General features: G+C 37.7%; 1 protein-coding gene and 1 pseudogene across 9 annotated transcripts in view; one reads left to right on the top strand and one right to left on the bottom strand.

Moving 5' to 3' along the window:
- The window catches only part of MINPP1 (multiple inositol-polyphosphate phosphatase 1), a 71,002-nt gene that overhangs the window by 41,474 nt on the left and 2,198 nt on the right, over window positions 1–27,330 (bottom strand). For 4 of the 8 annotated variants that reach the window (XM_078345963.1, XM_078345962.1, XM_035268399.3 and 1 more), the window contains exons 2-4: window positions 25,570–25,767; window positions 20,914–21,011; window positions 19,089–19,222 (exon numbers count right to left, since the gene is read on the bottom strand). In XM_078345963.1, coding sequence (XP_078202089.1) covers window positions 19,089–19,222; window positions 20,914–21,011; window positions 25,570–25,767 — 430 coding nt within the window. Of the gene's footprint in view, window positions 1–17,277; window positions 18,425–18,452; window positions 18,804–19,088; window positions 19,223–19,345; window positions 19,534–20,913; window positions 21,012–25,569; window positions 25,768–27,330 lie in introns of those variants that run through there. The other 4 variants (XM_054243071.2, XM_054243072.2, XM_035268402.3 and 1 more) reach the window with 4 other exon arrangements.
- Window positions 418–5,330, top strand: LOC103796741 (WD repeat-containing protein 1 pseudogene; annotated as a pseudogene). The gene has a single exon (XR_013524989.1). The product of XR_013524989.1 is annotated as a WD repeat-containing protein 1 pseudogene (transcript).

Raw genomic sequence — 27,330 nt, 5'->3', positions numbered from 1 at the left:
ATCATCAATACATATTATTATTTTTTTTTTTTTTTGAGACGGAGTTTCGCTCTTGTTACCCAGGCTGGAGTGCAATGGCGCAATCTCGGCTCACCGCAACCTCCGCCCCCTGGGTTCAGGCAATTCTCCTACCTCAGCCTCCTGAGTAGCTGGGATTACAGGCACGCGCCACCGTGCCCAGCTAACTTTTTGTAATTTTTAGTAGAGACGGGGTTTCACCATGTTGACCTGGATGGTCTCGATCTGTTGACCTCGTGATCCATCCGCCTCGGCCTCCCAAAGTGCTGGGATTACAGGCTTGAGCCACCGCGCCCGGCCATATTATTTTTTTTAAAAAAAAGGCAAACCATAGACTAACAATATATTTGTAAAGCATAAATCTGATGAAGGGAGGGGCAGGCACGAGCTGGCCTCAGAGCCCCGGCCTCGGACCGCCCCCTCTACACCCGGCACGCCCAGCGCCACCGGCCCCAGTCCTCCGGCTCTGCCTCCGTGAGGTGATTCCCAGCACCGGCCGGCCTGGGAGGCTTTCGGTGAGCGCGATGCGGTAACTAGTGGGCGAGAATGCCGTACGAGATCAAGAAAGTGTTCGCCAGCATCCCCCAGGTAGAGGTGGGCGTCTCCAAAATCATCGGCGACGACCCTAAGGACAACAATTTTCTGTACACCAATGGAAAGTGAGTCATCCTAAGGAACATCGACAACCTAGCCCTTGCTGAAATCTACACGGAGCACGCCCATCAGGTGGTGGTGGCCAAGTATTCGCCCATTCTACATCGCCTCCAGAGCTGTGACTGGGAAGCTGAGAATCTGGGAAACCACGCAGAAGGAGCACCTGTTGAGAACGAGTACCAGCCTTTCGCCAGGAAGATCAAAGACATTGCCTGGACTTAAGACAGTAAGAGGATCGCCGTGGTCGGGGAAGGAAGGGAGAAGTTCGGAGCAGTCTTCCTGTGGGATAGTGGCTCTTCTGTGGGCGAGATCACGGGCCACAACAAAGTCATCAACAGTGTGGACATCAAGCAAAGCCGGCCATACTGGTTGGCCACAGGAAGCGACGATAACTGCGCTGCATTCTTTGAGGGACCCCCATTCGAGTTCAATATCACAATTGGTGACCACAGCCGCTTTGTCAACTGTGTGCGATTCTCTCCTGATGGGAACAGATTTGCCACAGCCATTGCTGACGGCCAGATATACATCTATGACAGGAAAACTGGGGAGAAGGTGTGCGCACTGGGCGGAAGCAAGGCCCACAACGGCAGGATTTACACCATTAGTTGGAGTCCTGACAGCACCCATCTGCTTTCTGTTTCTGGGTACAAAACTTACAAGATCTGGACATGGACTCCATGGTCAGTGTGTTTCCCATGGGCTCCAGGGTTCTGGACCAGCAGCTGGGCTGCCTGTGGCAGAAGGACCACCTGCTCAGTGTCTCCCTGTCTGGGTACATCAACTATCTGGACAGAAACAACCCCAGCAAGCCCGTGTCCGACATCAAGGGTCACAGTAAATCAATCCAGTGTCTGACCGTGCATAAAAACGGCAGCAAGTCCTACATCTACTCCAGGAGCCACGATGGACACATTAATTACTGGGATTCAGAGACAGGGGAGAACGACTCCTACACTGGGAAGTGCCACATGAACCAGGTGTCCAGGATGACCGTGGACGAGTCGGGGCAGCTCATCAGCTGCAGCGTTGACGACACCGTGCGTTACACCAACCTTACACTGCGGGACTACAGTGGACAAGGAGTCATGAAACTGGACGTTCAGCCAAAGTGTGTCATTGTGGGCCCTGGGGGATACGCTGTGGTCATGTGCATCGGGCAGATCGTCCTGCTGAGGGATCAGAGGAAGTGTTTCAGCATCAACAGCCCCGGCTACGAGCCTGAAGTTGTGGCAGTGCACCCAGGCGGGGACACGGTGGTGATTAGAGGTGTGGATGGCAGCGTCCGCCTGTACTCCATCCTGGGTACCATGCTGAAGGATGAGGGCAAGCTCCTAGAGGCCAAGGGCCCTGTGACTGACGTGACCTACTCCCACGATGGCGCCTTCCTTGCCGTGTGCGACGCCAGCAGGTGATCACAGTGTTTAGCGTTGCTGACGGGCTACTCGAGCAGTGTTTTTTATGGACACCGTGCAAAAATCGTCTGCCTGGCCTGATTCCCAGACAATGAACACTTTGCCTCTGGTGTCATGGACATGATGGTGTACATCTGGACCCTAAGTGACCCAGAAACCAGAGTTGAGATCCAAGATGCACACCGGCTGTACCATGTCAGCAGCCTGGCCTGGCTGGACGAGCACACGCTGGTCACCACCTCCCACGATGCCTCTGTCAAGGATTGAACAATCACCTACTGAGGAGCCCCACCCCCGCCTCTGGACAGACCTAATCAGGGACTAGAGTTTAACTGCAGTGGACCATGTCATTTCTCTATTTCTGTCACACGCCCCCTTGCCCCTGCCCCACCGCAAGAGGCAGTAGGGCCCCATCATGACCCTTGTCTCTGCAAGGTGTCTGTACACGTTCTTCTGAAAGCTTTACACAGAACAGTTTGCACATGAAAAATAAAGCTAGCACTTAAACAATGTGTGGAGCATAACTAAAACCCGCAGCCCAACCAAACCTTGAGAATGCAGAACATTCCAGAGGCAGTAGCCTCCAAAGCACACAGAGCCCCCAGCCCTGCCGTGGCTCTCTCTCACTGTTGGTCAGGGGAGGTTGTACAGGTGAATGAGCTGGGCTCTCACGTTCCTACCTGCAGAACATTTCTGTACTAGTGAGAAGAGGGAATATGTGCTGCAGTTCAGCAAAGCCAGAATTCTGTGTTGAGCAGATGTCTGTCTCTTCCTAGCATGTGACTCACACCATGTGGCTGCCTTCAGAGAGCCACCTCCAGAGCAGATAGGGACACACAACCCCTGGATATGTTTCACTGTCAGATTTTGTGCTTGATTTTAAGAATGGAAGTGTGGTTGTTTTTTTTTTTTTTTTAATGTATTTTAACTGTTGCCTGTCAGTGTTTACAAACTAGTGCATTGACGGCACTGTGTTCAGGTTTTTAGAACCCTTGTTAGTCAGACTGAGGTGTCCTGGTCACTGTTTCACCATCATGCTTTGATGTTCTCCTGTCTTTCTCTCCTTCTGTTCCCAGGAGCAAAGGTTAATTTAAGGGCAAAGATGAAGTCACTGTAAACTAATCTGTCATCGTTTTTATTTTTTCTTTTTCAGTGCAGAAATTAAAAGTATAAAGAAAAAAAAATCTGATGAAGGATCTGTACCTAGAAAGTACACACACACACACACACACACACACACACGCACACACACAGAGAGAGAGAGAGAGAGAGAGAACTCTGACAATAGTAATACAGATAATCCTATTAAAAAGCAGACAAAATATTTAAACAACCAAAGTAGATATACAGATATAAATAAGCACATGAAAAGATGCTCAGTATCACTAATCATTATGAAAATGCAAACTAAAACCACAACAAAGTACTACTACACACCCATTAGAATAGTTAAAATTAAAAAGACCTGCCATATGAAGTGTTGGCAGGATGTGGAACAACTCAAACTTTCATACATAAGTGGGAAAAGTTTAGTAGTTTCTTAAAAAGTGAAAACTACGGCCGAGTGCAGTGGCTCATACCTGTAATCCCAGCACTTTGGAAGGCTGAGGCTGACAGATTACCTGAGGTCAGGAGTTCAAGACCAGCCTGGCCAACATGATGAAACCCCGTCTCTACTAAAAATACAAATATTAGCTGAGCATGGTGGCACACACCTATAATCTCAGCTACTTGGGAGGCTGAGGCAGGAAAACTGCTTGAGGCCAGGAGATGGAGGTTGCAGTGAGCCAAGATGGTGCCACTGCACTCCTGACTGGCCAACAGAGTGAGACTGTCTCAAAAAAAAAAAAAGAAAAGAAAAGAATAATACACTTACATAAGACTCAGCCATTACATCCAATTAGGTAGGTGCCCAAGAAATCAAAGCATAACATACAAAGATCACAAATATTCAGAAGCATTATTTGCAATAGCCTTCAACTGTGAACAACCAAATGTCCATCAAAAGGTGAACAAATGGTGGTGGATATGTACAACAGAATGCTACTTGGCCTTAAATAGGCATGAACTATTTGATTCATCATCAACACAGATGAATCTTACAATTACTTGCTGAAAAAATATTTTCATCATCAACACAGATGAATCTTACAATTACTTGCCAAAAAAATATTCACTATGACTCCATTATATAAAATCCTAGAAAATACAACTTAATCTATAGTGACAGAAAGTACATCAGTGGTTACCTGAAAATGGGGGTAGACAGTGAATTAAAAAGGGTCACAAAGAAACTTGGATGTGATGGATATTTTATCTTGATTGTGGTGATGGTTTCATGGGTATATACATATGTAAAAACTGACCAAACGGTACACTTTAAATATGTACAGTTTACATGAATTATACCTCAATAGGGTTATTAAAAAATACATCAAAACAATTACTAAGGGCTGATATGCTGAGATTAGTGAAAGAAAACTCTTTGGTAGCCTATTTCAAAGACTCGTCATAAAGCCTTTACCAAATTTGAAAGAGTTCAAATTAATTCTCTCAGTAATTTTCTTTTTATCCTTTTTTGTGCTATTATACGTGTTCTCCAAACTTTGGAGACAATTTCGATGCATTCATCTTTGTATACCTTCTGTTGCCAGCCAAATAACCTGAACACAGTGGGTACTCAAAAATAACCTGGAAAACACTCTGTATTTATTTCAATGGATTTGTCCAAATACTTTTGAAAAATGACAATAGATTTTACTTGTCTATGTTCTAATTAAGGAGAGAGGTGTGTAAGTGTAAACCTCAGAATACATGGAACTTATTTAAAATCAACACAAATAACTAAAGCAGAAATAGAAACAATCTTATTTATTTATTTACTTACTTACTTAGAGACAAGGTCTTGCTCTGTTGCACAGGCTGGAGTAAAGTGGCATGATTATGGCTCACTGCAGCCTCAAGCTCTCAGGCTCAGGTGAGCCTTCCACCTCAGCCTCCTGTAGCTGGGACTATAGGCGCATACCACCACACCAGCCTAATTTTTTTTTTTTTTGTAGAGGTAGGGATTCCCCCTGTTGCCGAGGCTGGTCTCAAACTCCTGGGCTCAAACGATCCTCCTGCCTTGGCCTGCCAAAGTGCTAGGATTGCAGTTCTGAGCCACCACACCCAAGCAGGAAAAACTATAAATCAGCATCCAGATGACAGGTCAGGTATACTGTTTTTCTCTGGCATAGTTAACACCATACCTAGCATGGCTTATTTCCCAACACTGTTCAACTTAAACCACCAAATTAACTTTGGCATTTTATATTTTTATTCCCACATAGGCCTTTGCTCAATACACTTCTTCCTTGATGTCTTCCTTATTCCTCTCTAGGCAAATTTTACCTGGAATGATTGTCATGATGGTATTAACAATAACAATAAAATACTTAATTTTTGGTTTTTGTCTTTGGTCCTGTTTATGTGGTGAATTACTTTTATAGATTTACATATGTTGAAGCAGCCTTCCATCCCCAGGATGAAGCCTACTTGATCGTAGTGGATAAGCTTTTTGATGTGCTGTTGCATTTGGTTTGCTAGTATTTTATTGAAGATTTTTGCATCAATGTTCATCATGGATATTAGCCTGTAGTTTCCTTTTTTTGTTGAGTCTCTGCCAGGTTTTGGTATCAGGATGATGTTGGTCTCATAGAAGGAGTTAGGGAGGATTCCCTCTTTTTGTATTGCTTGGAATAGTTTCAAAAGTGCCAGCTCCTCTTTGTACATCTGCTAGAATTCCGCTGTGAACCCGTCTGGACCTGGACTTTTTTTGGTTGGTAGGCTATTAATTGCTGCTTTGACTTCAGACCTTGTTATTGGTCTATTCAGGGTTTCAACTTCTTCCTGGTTTAGACTTGGGAGTGTGAAAGTATCCAGGAATTTATCAATTTCTTCCAGATTTACTGGTTTATGTGCATACAGCTGTTTGTAGTCATCTCTGATGGTAGTTTGTATTTCCGAGGAATTAGTGGTGATATCCCCTTTATCGTTTTTTACTGTATCTATTCTATTCTTCTCTCTTCTTTTTTATTAGTCTAGTAGTGGTCTCTTTTGTTGATCTTTTCAAAAAACCAGCTCCTGGATTTATTGACTTTTGAAGGGTTTTTTGTGTCTCTATCTCCTTCAGTTCTGCTCTGATCTTAGTTTTGTCTACTGCTTGCTTTTGAGTTTCTTTTTATCTTTCTCCTCTAGCTCTTTCAACTTTGACGATAGGGTGTTGTCGATTTTAGATCTTTCCTTGTTTCTCGTGTGGGCATTTATTGCTATAAATTTCCCTCTAGACACTGCTTTAAATGTGTTGCAGAGATTCTGGTACATTGTGTCTTCGTTCTTGTTGGTTTTAAAGAACATTTTTATTTCTGCCTTCATTTCATTGTTTATCCATTCGTCATTCAGGAGCAAGTTGTTTAGTTTTCATGTGATTGTGCGGTTTTGAGTGCTTCTCTTAATCCTGAGTTCTGACTTGGTTGTGCTGTGGTCTGAGACTGTTTGTTATGTTTCCATTCTTTTGCATTTGCTGAGGAGTGATTTTCTTCCAATTATGCGGTCAATTTTAGAATAAATGTAATGTGGTGCTGAGAAGAATGTGTATTTTGTGGATTTGGGGTGGGGTGTTCTATAAACATCTATTAGGTTTGTTTGGTCCAAATCTACATTCAAGTCCTGGATATCCTTGTTGACTTTCGGTCTCATTGATCTGTCCAATATTGTCAGTGGAGTGTTAAAGTCTCCCACTATTATTGTGCAGGAATCTAAGTCCCTTTGTAGGTCGTTAAGAACTTGCTTTATGTATCTGGGTGCTCCTGCATTGGGTGCATATATATTTAGGATAGTTAGCTCTTCTTGTTGCATTGATCCTTTTACCATTATATAACGTCCTTCTTTGTCTCTTTTGATCTTTGTTGGTTTAAAGCCTGTTTTATCAGAGACTAGGATTACTACCCCTGCCTTTTTTTTGCTCTCCATTTGCTTGGTAAATCTTCTTCCATCCCTATATTTTGAGTCTATGTGAATCTTTGCACGTGAGATGGGTCTCCTGAATACAGCACACTGCTGGGTCTTGACTTTTTATCCAGTTTGCCAGTCTGTGTCTTCTAATTGGGGCATTTAGGCCATTTACATTCAATATTAATACATTTACATTCAATATTAATACTGTTATGCTTGAATTTGATCCTGCCATTTTGTTACTGGCTGGTTGTTTTGCCCATTAGTTGATGCAGTTTCTTCACAACATCATTGGTCGTTGCCATTTGGTATGTTTTTGCAGTGGCTGGTACTGGTTGTTACTTTCCTGTGTAGCACTTTCTTCAGGAGTTCTTGTAAGGCAGGCCTGGTAGCGATGAAATCTCTCAGCAATTGCTTGTCCATAAAGGACTGTAGTTCTCCTTTACTTATGAAGCTTAGTTTGGCCGAATATCAAATTCTGGGTTGAAAGTTCTTTTCTTTAAGGATATTGAATATTGGCCCCCACTCCCTTCTAGCTTGTAGGGTTGCTGCTGAGAGATCTGCTGTGAGTCTGATGGTCTTTCCTTTGTGGGTGACTCGACCTTTCTCTCCGGCTGCCCATAGGATTTTTTTTCCCTTCATTTCAACCCTGGTGAATCTGAAGATTAAGTGCCTTCGGGTTGCTCTTCTTGAGGAGTATCTTTGTGGTGTTCTCTGTATTTCCTGGATTTGAATGTTGGCCTGCCTTGTTAGCTTGGGGATGTTCTCTTGAATACTAGCCTTAAGAGTGTTTTCCAGCTTGGATTCATTCTCCCTGTCATATTCAGGTATGCTGATCAAGTGTAAATTAGGTCCTTTCACATAATCCCATAGTTCTTGGGGGCTTTGTTCATTTCTTTTCACTCTTTTTTCTCTAAAAAAGGTAAGCGTTGGCTCACCTTCCCTGGGCTGTTTTCACTGTCCTACCAGTCCCAGCAAAAGGAACTTCTCATTTTATTTCATTGATTTGATCTTCAATCTCTGATATCCTTTCTCCTGCTTGATCTATTCGGTTGTTGAAACTTGTGTACGCCTCATGAAGTTCTCATGCTGTGTTTTTCAGGTCCATCAAGTCATTTATATTCTTCTCTTAGCTGGTTATTCTAGTTAGCATTTCATCTAACCTTTTTTCAAGGTTTTTAGTTTCTTTGCATTGGGTTAGAACATGGTCTTTTAACTCAGAGAAGTTTGTTATCATCCACCTTCTGAAGCCTGCTTCTGTCAATTTGTCAAACTCATTCTCTGTCTTGTTTTGTTCCCTTGTTGGTGAGTTGTGATCCCTGGCAGGAGAAGAGGTGTTCTGGTCTTTGATGATTTCATCTTTTTTTGTGCTGATTTCTTCCCATCTTCATGGATTTATCTCCCTTTGATCTTTGAAGTTGGTGATTTTGGGAGGAATCTCTGAGTGGATGTATTTTCTGTTGAGGTTGGAGCTGTATCTCCTGTATGAGGTTTTTTTCCTTTTTTTTCCCTTTTTTTCCTGTAGAGGCACTGCTGGGCTGCCCAGATTCAGTCAGGCTGCTGGGTGGCCTTCTCCTGGAGTTTGTTTATGCAGGTGAGATTAGCCCTGCCTTCCCAATGGCAGGCATCTTTCCTTCCCAGAGTTTGATCTTCCTGGTTGTGGTCAAACTGGTGTATTTGCTGCAAAACTCTCTGGTGTGCAGGCTTCAGTTTGTTGGGTTTTGTGGCGGTGGGACCTACCAGGCCGTATGGCCTGTTTCCCTGCTTTCAACTCTGCCTCTTTCTGTGGGATGGATAGTTCCATCCTGCTGGCATTAGTCCAAACTTCAGCCCAGGTCTGTGCTGACAACTTGTGGTTGTTAGGTGGGCCAGGGCTGTCACTCAGATTTGCATGGACAACCCGAGGTGTCCTCAGTCCAGTGGGGCTCTTGCGGACCGTGGGTTGCAGGAGGGATGAAGGAAGCACAGAATCCGAATCAGAGCACTGAGGGGTTGAAGTCCCTAACCCTCCAAGCCAGCTGTACTTTCTGGGTGGGTACATGCCCTGTCCTGTCTTGGTTCACCCTCCCTGGGCTACTCTCACCCTGCTTCAGCTCACCTTCCCTGGGCTATTTTCACTGTCCTACCAGTCCCACCAAAAGGAACTTGGCATCTCCCTTGGAATCTCTAGCCTTCTGCATCTCACTCGCTGGGAGTTGCGCTTCAGAGTTGCCTCCTCTTGGCCATCTTGGCGCCCCGAGGTATAACTTCTTATACATGTTCACATATTCCCAAAGCCTAGCACTATGACCGCACATTGTATGTGCTCAAAAACTGCTTGCTGAATTGAAATGAACTGGGCCTTTATGGAACCATGAAATCATTTTCTTACCTCTTAGGTGGTAGAAGCATTTCTTCTGTACAATCTCTGACACAGTTATCCAGATTCAACTAGCATACTTCTAAAATAGAAAACTTACTACTTCACAAAACAGCCTATTCCACTGATTTAATGGTTATCAAAAGTTGTGGAGTTTTGTGTGAGGTTTCTTTTTTAAAAATAATAACTGAAATAAGATTTGCCTCTCAGTTCTACGGTTGGGGTCAGCACAGAGTAGGTATACTCTCCAACTATGGCAAGAACAGATATAACAATAGATTTGAGAGTGATTCTTAAAAAGCTGTATACAATTCAACAAGAATAAGTTTAAAAAAAGATGTACAGAGGGAAAATAATTATGCAGAAATAAGGAATAACTACTTGGTAGACCTACAATCTAGCAATAGTCAAAAAGTGTCTATTCAAAAGGAAGCTGGACATTTGAAACTAGCATACAGTCAGGCTAGTTATACAAACTTTTACTTATTAATATTTAGCCAGTATGTGGCTGAGGATGGTGGCTCATACCTGTAATCCCAGCACTTTGGGAAGCCAAGGCGGGCAGATCACCTGAGGTTAGGAGTTCAAGACCAGCCTGGCCAACATGGCAAAACCCCATCTTGACTAAAAACACAAAAATTAGCCAGGCATGGTGGCAAGCGCCTGTAATCCCAGCTACTTGGAAGGCTGAGGCAGGAGAATCACTTGAAGGTGGCAGGCAGAGGTTGCAGTGAGCCAATATTGTGTCACTGCACTCCAGCCTGGGGGACAGAGCGAGATTCTGACTCCAGAAAAAAGAAAGAAAGAAAAAGAAAGCATTTAGCCAGTACCTTTCAACACTAAAGAGATTCCTGGCACTGAAAAGATTCCTGATATCCCTGGCTAAACTCTATGAAATTGTGACTTTAGAAAGTTAACAAAAAGACCTAGAATTGGCATACATTTCTAAGAACTTCAAAGAAACAAGTTTCCTCTGTTAAATGGGCTAACTGACCAAATGACGAAAAAAATCACTTGGTGCCACTACACATTTATCTCAATGCTGCCATCTTTTAAAACATGGGACTACAGAGCTTTAAAAAGCCATACCTTATAGATTATGAGATCTGAAAATATCAATGATTTGAAACCCTACAAAAAGGTAGAAAAAAAGGTTAACACTGAAAGTTGAGGTAGTTAGTAACAGTAAAAAATATTTTAGGGTAATTAATTTAAAATGGAAGCTCTCATGAGGCAAGTAATTATAGACTCAAAATAAATCTTACTTTGAGATAACATGAAGTAACTTGTTGAATTCCCCAAATCTAAAAAGATTATATTAACAGAGATATGGGGAAGGAGACAGCAGAATAAAATCTACAGATATCTCATTTCTTCCGTAAATCCACTCTGCTCTTCTAATCAAAGCTGCTTAAATAGCAGTATCTGCTTGAATTTGCTGGTTTTGACTTTAATTCCATCACTATAGTGATGGTGCAAAAAGGAAAATAAAAGTCAAGTTCCTAATAAAATTCAAGGAGCTGAATTTCAAGGGCTGGTTATATTTACCTGAAAAATTAACACTTGCAAATTATTTGCAATCTTCTTTTTTCCATAAAGTAAAACCATGCTGTTAAAATTCTGTTGAAAAAAAGATTCAGTGGCACTGAAGAATGTTTCTGATTTAATGTTAATATAAAAAAAAAATACAACCTGTATACATATTAACATTCCAACAACGAGTAGGGGTAGGATGGAGAAAGCAAAAAACAGCCTGGGAATCTGGGAATTAAGTGAAAGTCATTTCATCAGAAAATATGAATGTCAGAATACTTGTTCGTAAACTCTAATTCCAAATTTAAAAAAAGGATTTTAACTCATGCATGAAAAAAAAAAGATTAATGTTTTGGTAGAAGAGATGGGGAAAAATACAAAGATAAAATTAAAAATCTATTAAATTTATAAAATTTAAAATATCTATAAAATTAAAAATCTATTAAAATAGTATTATTTTAGCACACTGGTGCCTGACTGTTGATGTGCAGAGAAAAGCAGTACGTGGGAACTCTGTCCTTTCTACTCAATTTTGCTGTGAACCTAAAACTACTTTTAAAAGTCTATTAATTAAAAAAAAACTTACTTGATCCTTACTGAGCATAGATTAATTTTCTTCAGTGGTATTGCTTACAGTGTTGGTAAATCTGTTTTTAGAAGAGAAATCTTACAGAAGTCTCAAAGTGTAGTTTCTTTTCCTTTCCTATTTTAAGATCTAATCTTGATTCAGCGAAATAAGTATCTTTCAAAATCCTCATCAGTCTTTTAGTACAGATACCTACTGCTGGGAAACCACCTGCCAGTGTCTTCACCATCACTCACTGCTGAACAGTGTTTGTTGAGTCCTTCCTCAGTTAGAACAAGAGGCACTGGCCAAAATGATTTCCTGTCTTAAACAGTCAAACTCTCCTTCCTTTTTAACTTCTTATATCGTTTCGCAATTTTACATAAACAGTTAAATCATTATACATGGCTTTTATAAAACGTTTTTATTTTCTCTAGATTGTAAGAGCCATAGTGCGATGACTTTGCCTCAGTCATCAATGCCTGACATATAACATAGTAGCTGCTTTGCTGAATGAATTTTCTTTTCAATCCACAAATAGTGGCATAATCATCCAAAAGAAGTAAAAATGTTTCCATCTTGCAATGAAAAGGAAGTTAGTTTAATAAATGAGACCATAAAGTTTGAAAAGAGTAAGTCTCACAAAGTACTTATTTTCATTATTTGAACAATTGCTGGAGGTGGCGGGGGTGGTAGAGGGGAAGGGTGTTTAAATATCTGAAAAAGACACAAATGACATGTTTGGGCCAGAGAATTCTCATATATAATATCAATACCATGTCTGCATATCATATTATACTAAGTGCTTTAATAAATATTATCTCACTTGATTATCACAATTCTATGAGTCAGGTGAGGTATGGGTTGAGCATTCCTTATCCAAAATGTTCGGGACCATAAATCTGTTGGATTTCAAATTTTCTCAGATTTTGAAATATTTACATGTACATAATCTTGGGGATGCGACCCAAGTCTAAGCATGAAATTAATTTATGTTCCATATACACCTTACACACATAGCATAAAGGCAATAATTTTGTGCATGAAACAATTTCAATTACAACCCATCACGTGAGGTCAGGTGTGAAATTTTCTACTTGCAGCATCATGTCTGCACTCAAAAAGTTTTGGATTTTGGAGCATTTCCAATTTTCAAATTAGGGATAGGCAATCTTCATTCCTCTTTTCCAAAGTGAGGAATCTGCAGCATCCATAAAGCAGGACTGGGAATCAAACCAAATCCAAGTATCTGCCTACTACATCATATTGCCTCTACACCACAGAACTGCACCTGCTGCCACAAGTCATGCATGAAAATTCACCTCATCAGCTTCTCAGTATATTGAAATACAATCAGCTACTAGCTAACAAAAATGGAGTGCTCAATTAGTTGCATTTTCTCTCTGTAACTTATTTGTAGGTGAGATAAGCAAATTATAAGAAAATAAGCAAGATGAACAAAAACATAGTATAGTCATACAAATAAATATTCAGCCACGAAAAAGAATGACACATGCTATTGCTACTTGTACAATGTGGAAGAACCTTGAAAACATGATGCTAGACAAAAAAGCCAGTCACAAAGAACCACATATTGTATCATTCCATTTATATATAATGTCCAGAATATGCCAATCCATGCAGATAGAAAATAGATCAGTGGTTGCCAGGGGATGGCGGAGTGAGGGTAAATGGAGAGTGACTGCTAATGCGCAGCACACAGAGCTTCTTTCTTAGGTGATGAAGATGTCCTGAAGTGGGAGTAGTGACGGTTGTACAACTCTGTGAATATACTAAAACACTGAATTGTGCACTTTAAGTAGGTAAACTGTATATGATACAGGCATTACCTCATTTTATTGTATTTTGTAGATACTGCATTTTGCCACACATGGAAGGTTGGTGGCAAGCCTGAGTTAAGCAAGGCCATTCGTGTAATTTTTCTAACAGCATGTGCTTCACTTTGTGTATCACATTTTAGTAATTACCACAATATTTCAAAGTTATTAATGATTATTACATTTGTTGCAGTGATCCGTGATCAGTGATCTTTGATGTTTACTTTTGGAATTGTTTGGGGGTGCCATGAACCCCACCCAGGATGGCAAACCTAACCAATAGATGTTGTATATGTTCTGACTGCTCCATTGACCAGCCATTCTCCATCCTCCTCCCTCTCCTCTAGCCTCCCTATTCCCTGAGATACGACAACACTGAAATTAGGCCAATTAATAATCCTACAATGGCCTCAAAGTGTTCAAATGAAAGCAAGACTCACATATCTCTCACTTTAACTCAAAAGCTAGAGATGATTAAGCTTAGTGAGGAAGGGATGTCCTTCTGAAGGCCATGAAGGCCAAGCTGAAACAGGACAAAAGCTAAGCCTCTTGGATAAATAAGTCAGGTTGTAAATGCAAAGGAAGAGTTCTTTGAAGAAATTAAAAGTGCTACTCAGTGAATACATGGATGATAAGAAAGTGGAAGAATGTTATTGCTGATAGGAGGAAAGTTTCAGTGGTCTAGTAGAAAATCCAAACAGCTGTAACATTCCCCTTAGTCAGAGCGTAATCCAGACAAAGCAAGGCCCTAACTCTCCTCAATTCTATAAAAGCTAAGAGGTAAGGAAGCCGCAGAAGAAAAGTTAGAAGCTGGCAGAGGTTGGCTCATGAGGTTTGAGGAAAAAAGCTATCTCTATAACATAAAAATGTAAGGTGAAGCAGCAAGTGCTGATGTAGAAACTCTAAGTGATCCAGAAGATCTAGCTAAGATAATTGAAGGTCACTATACTAAGCAGATTTTCAATGTAAGACAAAACAGCCTTCTTTTGGAAGAAGATACCATTTAGAACATCAATGTCTGGTTTTAAAGTATAGGCTGACTCTTTTGTTAGGGGATAATGCAGCTCATAATTTTAAGCTAAAGCCAGTGCTCACTGGTCTTTCCAAAAATTCTAGTGCCTGTAAGAATTATGCTAAATCTACTCTGTCTGTGCTCTATAAATGGAACAAAGCCTGGATGAGAGCACACCTGTTTTTATACGGCATGGTTTACTGGCTATTTGAAGCCTACTATTGAGACCTGCTGCTCAGAAAGAAAGATTCCTTTTAAAACATGACTGCTCATTGACAATACACTTAGTCATCCAAGAGCTCTGATGGACATATACAAGGAAATTAATGTTGTTTTCATGTTTGCTAACATAAAATCTATTCTGCATCCCATGGATCAAGTAGTAATTTTGATTTCATTTAAGAAATAAATTTCATAAGGCTATAGCTGTCATGGACAGTAATTCTTTTAATGGATCTGAGGAAAGTAAACTGGAAACCTCCTGGGAAGGTTTCACCTCTATAGACGCCCTAAAGAATATTTGTAATTCATGGGAGGAGATCAAAACATCAACATTAACAGGAATTTGGAAGAGGTTGATTCCAACCCTCATGGATGATAGGGAGTAGATGCAGATGTGGTGGAAACAGCAAGAAAATTAGAAGTGGTGTCCAAAGATGTGACTGAATTGCAATATCATGATAAAAATGGAACACATGAAGAGTTCCTCCTTATGGATGAACAAAGTGGTTTCTTGAGATGGAATCTATTCTTGGTGAAGATACTATGAGTATTGTTGAAATGACAACAAAGGATTGAGAAAGTTGACAAAGCAGTAGCAGGGTCTGAGAGGACTGACTCCAATTTTGAAATAAGTTCTACTGTGGGTAAAATGCTATTAAACAGCATCATGTACTACAGAGACATTTTCTGTGAAAGGAAGAGTCAACCGATGCAGCAAACTGCATTGCTGTTTTCTTTTATAATAAATTGCCACAGCCACCCCAGCCTTCAGCACCCACCACACTCATCAGTCAGCAGCCATCAACACTGAGGCAAAACCCTCCACCAGCAAAAAGATTACAATTCTGAAGGCTCAGACAATCATGAGCATTTCTTAGTAATAAAGCATCTTTAAATTAAGGTACGTATGTATTGTTTTTCAAAACACAATGCCTCTGCACACTTGCTAGACTATAGTATAGTGTAAACATAACTATTATATGTACTGGGAAACCAAAAAAATTGTATGACTCCCTTCAGTGTGATACTCACTTTTTTGCAGTGGTCTGGAATTGAACTTGCAGTATTTTTGAGACATGCTTGTATATGAATTATTTCTCAAACTGCTTTAAAACATAATGACCTGATGGCACTGTAAAATCCTTAATTTAAAAAAATTCAAATATTTTCCAATATACTGCATCACCGCAGGGAAGTGATCTAATAATTTTAAAACATTTTCAGTAATTATGTCATAAGCAATTTGGTGTTGCCTTGTAAAAAAAACTTTACTAATTCAGAAAAATGGAATTTTCTATTCTTTAAAATTTTTTTCGCTTTTACCAAAAAGTAAATCATTCCTTTATTTTTTCTTTATCCTTTTGTTAAATATTCAGATTACGTTTTACTGAAACATAACTACCACGAAATTCATCAGTTTCAATTAGAGAGTTAGATATCTTTATGTATACAGCTGTGTGTGTAATCATCACAGTCCAGTTTGGGAAAACTTCTACCACTCTAAAAAGTTCTCTGTGCTCAGCTGGGTGCAGTGGCTCATGCCTGTAATCCCAACACTTTGGGAGGCTGACAGGGGAAGACTGGTTGAACCCAGAAGTTTGAGACTAGCTTGACACTATAGCAAGGCCCTGCCTCTAAAAAAAAAAGTTTTTAATTTAGAAGGTTCCCTGTGCCCATCTGCAGTCAATCCCTGCTCCTACCTCCAGACCCAGGCCACCACTGATTTGCTTTTGTCTTGAAAGTTTTCTGCTTTTTAGAAATTTCAAACAAACAGAATCATTCAATATATAGTCTTACATATCTGGCCTCTTTCAGTTAACATGGTTCTAAAGCCATCCATTTGGTTGACTATCAGTAGTTTGCTCTTTTTAAATTGCTCAGTAGTATTCCATTATACGGATGTACCATGTGTTTATCCATCTATCAGTTGATGATGACTTGAGCTGTTTATAGTTTTTAACTATCATGAATAATTTTGCTGTAAACGTTCACATGAGTCTATGTATAGATGCGTATATTCATTTCTATTGGGTAGATTCTTAGGAATAAATTTGCTAAGTCATAAAGATACATGTTTGGCTTTTGAAGAAATTACAAACTTTCCCAAAGTATCTATACAATTTTGTATTCCAAGCAGCAATGTATGAGGTTTCTAATTTCTTCACATCTCACCAACACTTACGACAATCCCTTTTTTATTTTGGCTGATTTACAGAATTCATTAGTGGTATTTCACTGTGGCTTCAATATCTCATGACAGTGAACAACCCTTCATGTACTTGTCTGCCATCCATACATTTTATTTAGCGAAATCTTTTCAAATCTTCTACCCTTTTAAAAAACTGGTGGTTTTAGTGTCTGAGTTGTAAGTATTCTGCATATTCTGGATTCAATCCTTAATCACATATGTTTTGCAAATACTTTTTCCAAATACTTGGCTTGGTCTTCTCATTTTCTGAATAGCATCTTTTGAAGGAAAAGGTTTTAAGTTCTGATGTTCATTTTAATCAACTTCTTTTTATTTTTGAGTTTTGCTCTGTGGCCCAGGCTGGTGTGCAGTGGCACAATCATGGCTCACTGCAACCTCCACCTCCAGGGTTCAAGCGATTCTCCTGCCTCAGCCTTCAGAGTAGCTGGGACTACAGGCGTACACCACCATGCCTGTCTAATTTTTGTATTTTTTGTAGAGATGGGGTTTCACTATGTTGGCCAGGCTGGTCTCGAACTCATGACCTCAGGTGATCTGCCTGCCTCGGCCTCCCAAAGTGCTGGAATTTCAGGCATGAGCCACCACACCTGGCCCATTTTATGAATTTTAGTTAGCAGATCACACTTTTGGTGTTACATCTAAGAAATCCTTGCCTAATCCAAGGTCATGAAGATTTACCCTTAGGTTCTCCTCTAAGAGATTTATAGTTTTAGTTCTTATATTTAGGTCACTGTCTCTGGATTTTAAGGAATTTTACAGTTTTACATTTTACTTTAAATAATCTGTTTTTGTGTATAGTGTGAAGGGTCTAGGTGTCATTTTTTTGACAAGATATAAATCCAATTGTTTCTTCACCATTTGTTGAAAATACTACCCTTTTCCCCAATGTATTACCTTAGCATCTTTGTCAAAAATCAATTTACCATATATATCTGAGTTCGTTTCTTGACTCTATTCTACCCTATTGATCTATTAATATTTGACTATAACACAGTTCATAGTAAGTTCTGAAGTCAGACACTGTAAGTCCCTATGTTCTTTCTTAAAATTGTTTTAACTCTTCTAGGTCCTTTAAATTTCTGCATATATTTTAGAATTAGCTTCTCAATTTCTATGAAAAAAAAAAAGATACTGAGATTTACACAGCGATTCAATATACAGGTTACTAATTTGGGTTTTCCAATCCATAAAAATTGTATGTTTCCATATATTTGGGTCATCTTTCTGAAATGTTTTGTACTTTTCAGTATACAGAAATACTCACTACTTGAATAAAACACCAATGATAAACTTCTTATTTAAGGCACTAAATTGAGAATAAAATATAATAGCAAACATGATTTAAAAATTTTCCAGACACAGTTTTAAGTTTACCATATCTCATATCTCAAAGCAAGACAAACCATGAACAAATAATAAAGATCTATTATCTCATAAAGTCTGAGAGTTATAAACCATTCATCAAATTGAGCAGGAAAAAAGTTAACTACTATTTCAAGGATACTTGCCTTGAATGAAATCTCCACACAAGTTTTTGGTAAAGAAACGAAATACTCAATTTGATTTTCCTTCCTGAATGCCCAACAAATCCAAGAAAGTTCCACAAACTAGAGTCATATTCACAAACAAAATACATTTTTGTATTACTACACTATTTATTTTGTATTTTGTATTATTACACTATTTATAATAGCAAAAAATAGGAATTATCTAAATGCCCACTGACAAGAGTAGATGGTATAAATTATGGTTCATTCACATTATTGTACTATAGTGAAAATGAACTATAGCTATACACAATAATATGTTGAATATTATAAACATAAAGTTGCGGGGGTGGGGGGAAACAAAGCAAATTCCAAAAGACAATAAGTGGTATGATTCCAAGAAAAACTAAATATATTGTTTGGGCACCAATACATTCATAATAGAAACTATTTTAAAGAGCCAAAGAGATAACAAATACAAAATTCCGAACAGTAGTTTCTGGAGAAAGGGAAGGGCAAAAGGAGGCAGGAAAACGGAGGTGAGAAACATATAAGTAAACAAATACAAGTTATTATTAATGTTCTAGTTCTTGGGTAAAGTAGAAGGTTCATATGTTTCATAACTTATATGTACATTATCTAATTCTTTTGTATCACATTCTGTTAAAATATTTTTTAAAACACAAGCAAAAACTATTTTGAAATAATTACTCATCATAAAACATTTTCCAGAAGTTGAATAGTAAACTCAAAATGTACTTGACATCTCTTAAAAAGTTCTTACCTTTGTTTCTGTTCAACTGCTTTGTCCAAGTGCTGAAAGATATCCTGAAACAAGGTGCAGCTGGATCGACTGTTAATAGTATACCCATATCCTCTTTTCCAGTATTGTTTCAGATCATTTAAATATTCTAATACCTAAAAAAGTCAAAAATCAATTCTAATATGTTTTAATCAATATAACACATTCCCTGATTTAATGATTCTCTAAGAAAAGGTTACCGTGTTTAATTACCATTCTGCACAAAATATAGCATTTGTCCTTTCCAGCATTTAAGAGTTGGTCCCAAAGGTTCATACCACAGAGATTTATGCTGCATCATAAATTTGGATTGGGGGAATGTAGAGGCTGGTGTGCAAGAGCAAGCTAGTAAACGCTCACAGTCAATCATCCAAGATCAACACAGCTCGAGAGTGGAGTAAGGACATGTGCTCACCTCTCCTTTCTTCTAACATTGTATTAAGATGATGTCAAGGATACATATAGAAGAAAGAAAAAAAGAATAATATTCATTACAGCACAGAAAGATACCAACAGTGGATCAGAAATGTTTAAGAATTTTGAGAAGGTAGAAGTCAAACAGAAAATGAGTTACTCTGGTTCATGTATCAGTTTGGCGAAAAAAAAAAGTGTGCCAAGGACATGGGGAAATGGGTACTGCTGGAAGGAATGTATATTGGTATAGACATTCTAGAGGGAACATTGGCAAAATCCATGAAAACACACATACTCTATGACCCATTTAATTCCATTTCGTTTTTTCTTTTTCAGACAGAGTCTTGCTCTGTCGCCCAGGCTAGAGTGCAATTGCACGATCTTGGCTCACTGCAACCTCGGCCTCCTGGGTTCTACAGATTCTCCTGCCTCAGCCTCCCGAGTAGTTGAGATTACAGGTGCCTATCACCATACCTGGCTAATTTTTGTATTTTTAGTAGAGATGGGGTTTCACCATTCTCTTGGCCAGGCTGGAACTCCTGACCTTGTGATCCACCCGCCTCAGCCTCCCAATGTGCTGGGATTATAGGCATGAGCCACCACGCCCAACCTAATTCCATTTCTTATGAATTGATATTCTTATAAAATGATATTCACAGAGTGATAGGAAATGCAAGCAGCCTCCGGAGATTTGAAAAGGCAGGGTATGGATGTTCTCCTAAAGCTCCCTAAAAGAATACAGCCCTATGATACCTTGATTTCAGCCCTGTAAGATTCAATTTGAACTTCTGACCTCCAGAACTGTAAGATAATAAATTTATATTGTTTTAAGCCACTAAGTTTGTGGTAACCTGTTACAGCAGCAATAGGAAACTAATATAGTAGAGAGAGTGATAAAGGAAATGTGGCAAAAAAGGTTAACAACTGGTAAATATAGGCAAAGGGCATATGAGTGTTCATTGTAAAACACGGAAAACAATTTTCCATATGAAAACTATTATAAAATGGTTGCTAGGACTTTGGAAAACCATTTATTCTCTCTGAGCTTTGGCTTCCTATAAGAAAAATTTGGGATTATATCAGTTCTACAATCCTTTCCAAGCATTAAATTTTGTTGATGGGTTAAAAGTAGGTCTGCAACTGGGTTGATTTAGAAATCAAATCACCATGGGAAAAATGTTTCCAGAGTTTTATGAACCTAAATTATTTAAAAGTAGGTGGGACCTAATTGAACCTTTAATCTCTCTTTATTTAAAGAAAATTGGGAGTTAGTCACAAGACAGTTTATGTTCCCTAACTGCTCATTTTCTGAAAAGCTGCTTCAAGTAACCAAACACAAACAAGCCCCCCCAAAATTTTTTTAAAGCAAAGAAACTGCAAAAACAATACTTACCTTTGCATCATCTATGTCGAAAACATCACACCAAGGAGATTTAATACCTTTAATTGCCAGGTCAAATGAACAGGTGAAAAAGGCTACTTGAATTAAATCTGGGGAGACAAAAAGGTAACATCTTTGTGGGTCATTATTTTCCATAATTTTTCAAAGTCTAAATATCTGTAGAATGCCATGTGTGGTACAGCTCAATAAAATGGACATGTTTGGTTTGGAGAAGAAATAATTTACTTTCTTCCTGGCTATCAAAGAATTAAGACACTCGCTCTGTAATCTAAGAGGGCAGAATTGGAACTATCAGGAAGAAACTACGAGGAAGTATAAATTTCAGTAAAATAAAATTAAGAAATGTTCTGTAATTGGTAACTTATTTCTGCCTTTTTTTTTTTTTGACAGAGTCTTGCTATGTTGTCCAGGCTGGAGTGCAATGGTGATCACAGCTCACCATAACCTTGGATTCCTGGACTCAAGCACTTCACCTGCCTCAGTCAATTACTTGTTAAGTGCATATTTTCCCTAACAATATCAACAAAAAGTGTAACCCAAGGACTTGCTATATAAAACTTGATATGATTTTGTTAATTTTAGAGGGTTCAAGGAGGGGGGCTAAGGTTATAAAAGTTTTATTACCCGACTTAAAAATTAGAAATAACAAAGTACATTTATTGAACAGGTTTTTAAAATTATACCATTCATTTTATAACTAAGAAGCAGCAGTTAAGTACAGAAAAGATATAAAAGGAGAGAGAAGACCACAGAGATAGAGAGGGAAGAAGTGCAGGGTAAGTGAGGGGGAAGGAAAAAGGTGAAACAGCTAAGGAGAAGAAGCAAAAGCGAAAAATCCCACACTAAAGAGAGAAATGTTGGTACCAACATCAGTTTTTCAAACTTAGCTGCTCAAATGATTTCAGAAGTGGATTTCAGAATAAGTTATCTAGAATTTTTAGACTGTTAATTTGCTGATAAAATTTTTTGATACACATACGGATATTGAAGAGAAGGGATAAGGGAATGAATGCTTGGGCTATAAAAAGTAGCCTTTGTTAGCAAATAAAAACACTGCTGCTCTCTAGTCAATGGGAAGTGGGTGATATTTGATGCTAGAGAGAAAAGAAGTCAACTGCAGTGGTTGCCTCCACTGCTTTGATTTTTCTTTGATTTTACTGCCTTTCCTCTTTTCCTAAAGGAAAATGGGACCAAAAATCAACTGACGTTACATGCGTTTTGCACTAGTTCTGGGTTTAAAGAATTCCCGAGGCAGTATATAATATCAAAAAAATGTATTTCATTGAGAATATACAGAAAAGCCATTCAAAACTTGGCTTATATAAAGAAAAGGTTTAATAATATCAATACCTGATACAATATAGTGGCTTGTAAGTACCAGGTACATTTGATGAAAGGACCTAGCTTATTTACACTCAAAATTAGAATTCTGAAACTATGAAAGTTAGCCCAAATGGTATACTCTAACTGGAAGAGAGTTTACTGGAAATAAAAATAATAATTCACCAAAAAACCTCTTCAGAGTACAGGGAGAAAAAGTATCAGATGAAGACTGAGGCTGAGACCTGACTTTGTCATTGTCCTGGCTAAGCTCTCTGAGTGTCAATTTCCCCCCTTACAAAGTAAAGAGGTTAGATACATGATATTATTTAACTTATAGCTCTGACATATCTGTTATGACCCTTCTGATTTCTTGGTCAATGTTTTAGAACCACAAAAATATTTCAGGTGGATAAGAAATTTAAACACTTAAAAAACAAAATAGACCCTTTCCCTCCACTCACCTAAGAAAAAAATAAAACAAACAAAAAAGGGAAGACAATAGGAACACGTAATAATCTTGGGGTAGAAGAATTCCTATTCAAAATAAAACACTCAGAAGCCACAATGAAGAGACAGATACGGCTATATAAAAGATATAAACTTCTGTGCAATAAAAGGCATCATCAACAAACCTAAGATATAAGCAAGAAATTAAAATATTAGCAACAAGCAAAGGATGAATTCTTTGTCAGGCAGAATTAAAAGATATAATTAATATATCCATAACACATAAAAGGTATTTGTGATTAATAAGAAAACAAAAATAAATAGAAAATGAACAAAATTAGGAAGGGGCAATTCTCAGAAGAAATGCAAATGGCTACTAAACATGAAAAGATGTTCACTTTCAGAAGTAATCAAAGAAATGCAAATTAAAGCTAGATATTACTCTTCATTAGTCAAATTGGCAAAAATTAAAATCACTGTATCTACTGTCTGATGATATGGGAAAACAAGCACTCTCATACACTGTGGATATAAATTTTTACTACACCTTCAGGGAACAATTTCAAAGTATATGTCAAAATATAAAATATTCATGCATGTTAACCCAGCAATTTAACCTATTTATATTTTTAAAAACTTTTTTTCATCTATATGTTTATTTATTTGGAGACCAGGTTATGAGACTGGCTAATTTTTGTATCTCTGGTAGAGACAGGGTTTCACCATGTTGCCAAGGCTGGTCCCGAACACCTGGGCTCCAGTGACCCACCTGCCTTGACCTCCCAAAGTGCTGGGATTACAGGTTGTGCCACCGCACCCAGGCTTACCTATTTTATCTTACAAATAAACTCTCACGTTTGACATTATAAGAATGTTAACTGTATCATTACCTGAAAGAGTTAAAAACTAAGAAAAACTTCAGTAGGAAAATGGTTTCCTATAAAAAGAATTTGTACTGCATTAGCAACAGCTTCTTAACAGCAGTAAAATTTGATGATGGGTTAAATAGTTTAAATAGCCTTAACTTGCAAATTGAGTCATTCATATGTCCCATGAAATAACACAGGATTTAAAAGAATGAGACAGTTCTATATTTGTCTATAGATAAAAATATAGTTAAGTAAAAATAGTTAAGTTACTGAAAATACATATAAACATCACTCCTCTATGTAAACAAAAGGGTATTAGTATTTACTGAGCAATTACTGTGCTAAGTACTAAATGCTTTATATGAATTAATCTTATATAATCTTTGCAACAATCCTATAAGACAAGAATAATTTCCACATTCCTCTTACAGAGAAGCAAACTGTGGCATAAAGACATTAACAAACTTGTCAAAAATCAGTTATTTAATAGGATAGTAGAGTCGAGATTCAAATGCAAATAGTCCAATTCCAGAATCCATTATTTTAACTACGATACTTAATATTGCCTCCAAAAAGAAGTTGCTGTCAGTTACTCCATCAGTAAAAGACGTAATTTTTGCCCATACAGACACTAAAAATCATTAAAAAAAAAATCTTTTCCAACAACCTAAATGCCTACTAACAGAATAATGGCTGGATATTGCTATAGTTATAGAATGAAATACATACATTTAAAATATAGAACTAGAATTACAAACATTAAATCAAAAACAAAAAGTTGCATAAAAATCAAATTTTGGACAGGTATAAACTCTGATACCACTCTTAAAAGTTTTAAAATTTACAAAACAATATCCCATTTATGTATAAAAACTGTCATGGGATAATACAAATGCTTAATTCATGACAATAATTATCATTGGTAAGAAAGGAAGAAGAATGAGATCCAGGAAAGGGACCAATGGACCTCAATTTATTTAAGGCAACTAACTGAAGCATGATGTTAAAATTTAATAAAACCAAGTTGTGGATATAGGGATGTTCATTACATTAGCCTTGTTTGCTATCTTCATGTTTGAATTATTTTCCAATAAAATAAATAATTTTCAAAGCTCCATAGGTGATGCCAACGTATAGCCAGTTTGGAGAAAGAAAAATAATTCAATTTCAAATGCTAGTACAGACATCTTTTTGGTCCCTATAAAGCATCCAGGCCCTGTGACTGACAAGTTCTAATCTATTTTCTTCCCCAACATCTACTTTCAGACTTTTGGAAATTAATTGAGAGTATAATGAAATCTACAATCTTTGCATGTATTTTGTCAACATCTGCCCTATGGAATATAAATTCCTAGAAAACAGAAAAAAATCTTATTTTCTTAATCTCCCATTGTTAGGTGGCCATGTGTCCTGGTTTCCCACCTGCTTTCCTGGCATTAAAAGTGTTCCCTTTCACTTTTGAAAGTGTTCCACCAGTTTGGATGTTAAGTTGCATGGTCAGCCCATGCACTGCAATAACTTATGATAGACATGACTGCTCATCTTCTCAGCATCTCTACATATAAAAGACAAAAAAAATCATAGCACTTTGCTTTTCACTTTCTAAAACTTACCCTTTTTACACATTAACAGGTACTTCTGAACTGCTTCAAAAGCTAAAAAATTTATATGATTTTTCTATTTGTATCATTTTATGAGGAGGAAATTCAGAAAAGATTGTTTTAAAAATAATACTTACAGTTGAGGCTTTCTATACTATGCCCTCAAAAAAACTCCAGAATACAGCTAGAATCTTGTGATCTTGTGTATTGACATAAAAAGAATATGAATCTAAAAACAGTAAATAGAAAGCACAAGGTATACAATTTTTTTGACCTAGAACAAGAGTATTTTCTTAATGTAAATCAATTGTGGGTCTTTAAAAAAAATTGTTTCCTTATTTTTTTCATTTTCACAGTTCAAAATTATTTAAACCAGAAGTTCAAGCAAAAGATAACAGGCATATTACCTGCATTCAAATCATTCACTGGCACTTCCAAAGTAGCTGAAACTTTTTTTAAAATGTTCTGCATTTCTGGTCCAGTTTTGAAGGCTTCCACGTGATAAAGAGCTGTAGCATTCCTTTCCACTTCAGTTAAAAACTTCTCACAGTGATCAAAGAACCTCATTAGTTTATCATTAACCCTTGGAGGTCCACACTCCATATCTAAGAGAAAAAAGAATTTACATATATATTTGTAAATCACTGACACAAATGACAGTTTCAAATTATTGAAAATGTTAAGTGTGAAAAAGGAACACCAACATCTTACTAATCCACATATCAGAAATAAGCATATATTGATCAGAAAAGTCATAGGGTAAAATTATTCCCAATTTGTAATGGCTGTAATGCATGAGAATAGCTAGAAAAGACTAAAGAAATAGAGATTGATTTGGTACATCTTTGTAGCAAAGATTCAAATAAAACGTAAATAAGAAAATAATTTTTTTCTTTAAAAAAAGAAATAGAGATTGAAGATTAAATATGTTTCAAATGAAACTGCATTATACATTAATAAGTACTGTTTCTGTCAGGCACAGAAAACTTTAGAAAGCAAACTAAAAATCAGCGAAGTTTCTACTTACAAGGTGAGAGAAAATTCAGCATACAGAATCTATTTTTTCACCCTAAGCCAAAGTCTAAACAGAGTATTTTATTTTCTCGATTAACTTTCCCAACTCTGTGTCACTTTACAAAAGATTCTGCTTTGGACAGAAACTACTGACAACAGCACAAAATGCACTGATGTTTTGGGTCTCCTGTGCTTCACTGTGCTAGGTGCCTATGACTTGGTTTATCTTCTAACTGAAGCCCCCAGATAACTTTCCATTTAGAATTTAATAAATTATATCATTCCCCCAATTTGAGAAGCATTCATAATCATGCTTCAACTACTGGCATGCCCTTTAAGTTTTTTTCGGTCATATTCAAAACACATTTTTCAATCATTTCTCCAATAATTTACCAGGAAAAGAACACCAAGTATATCATTTTTGTACATAAAATATGAGAAAATTGAATATAGTTATATCCGGGCTTTGGATGTATATGAAAAAAATATATCAATATGTATGTTTAAGTGTGTTTCCTGAAATAAATAATTCTGCCCATTTTAATTGTAAATTGGATTGCAATTCTTCAGAAAATATCTTGACTAGGAAAATATGTGAACTTTGTCACCTTTTTCTATAGCTTCTAAAATATGATTTCCCAAGTGGATCTGAATATTTTATCCTTGTTACTATCTAATTATTGCTAGTGTTTAAACAAAAACAAAGGCATTGTGCTGTTTCTATAAACTACAAAATCTAATTCAGCAGAATCCCTCAAAAGCCCAGATGTACATAACAGGCAAAACTATTGTCTATATAAAATAACAAAGTGGCTAGGCAAAGGGTTTACTCTCACACTGAAAACAGTCAGAGGTGGGCTTATTCTGAACTGTAATATTTTGATCCCTGGCTCTCTTCTCCGAGACAAATGCCAGTCTTCACAATGCCATCTGAGAACAAAAATTCACTTGTTCCAGGAGGTCACTATAAGTATATTGTGCCATATTAAAATATGTTCTGCTTTCAACATTCTGTTAATTTAACAGATTTATGACTTTTCACCGTGTTAATGAAAAAGGTATATAGTTTAACAAAACAATTCAACAAATAACTAGACAGAAGTCAGCTAACTGAATTACCCACAATTAAATGACACAGAATCCGTGGAGAAATC

The sequence above is a fragment of the Callithrix jacchus genome, chromosome 12 (genome assembly GCF_049354715.1).
Source record: "Callithrix jacchus isolate 240 chromosome 12, calJac240_pri, whole genome shotgun sequence".
Classification (NCBI taxonomy): domain Eukaryota; kingdom Metazoa; phylum Chordata; class Mammalia; order Primates; family Cebidae; genus Callithrix; species Callithrix jacchus.
Note: the sequence above shows the minus strand (reverse complement) of the source record. Positions and strands in the feature narration are given on the sequence as shown.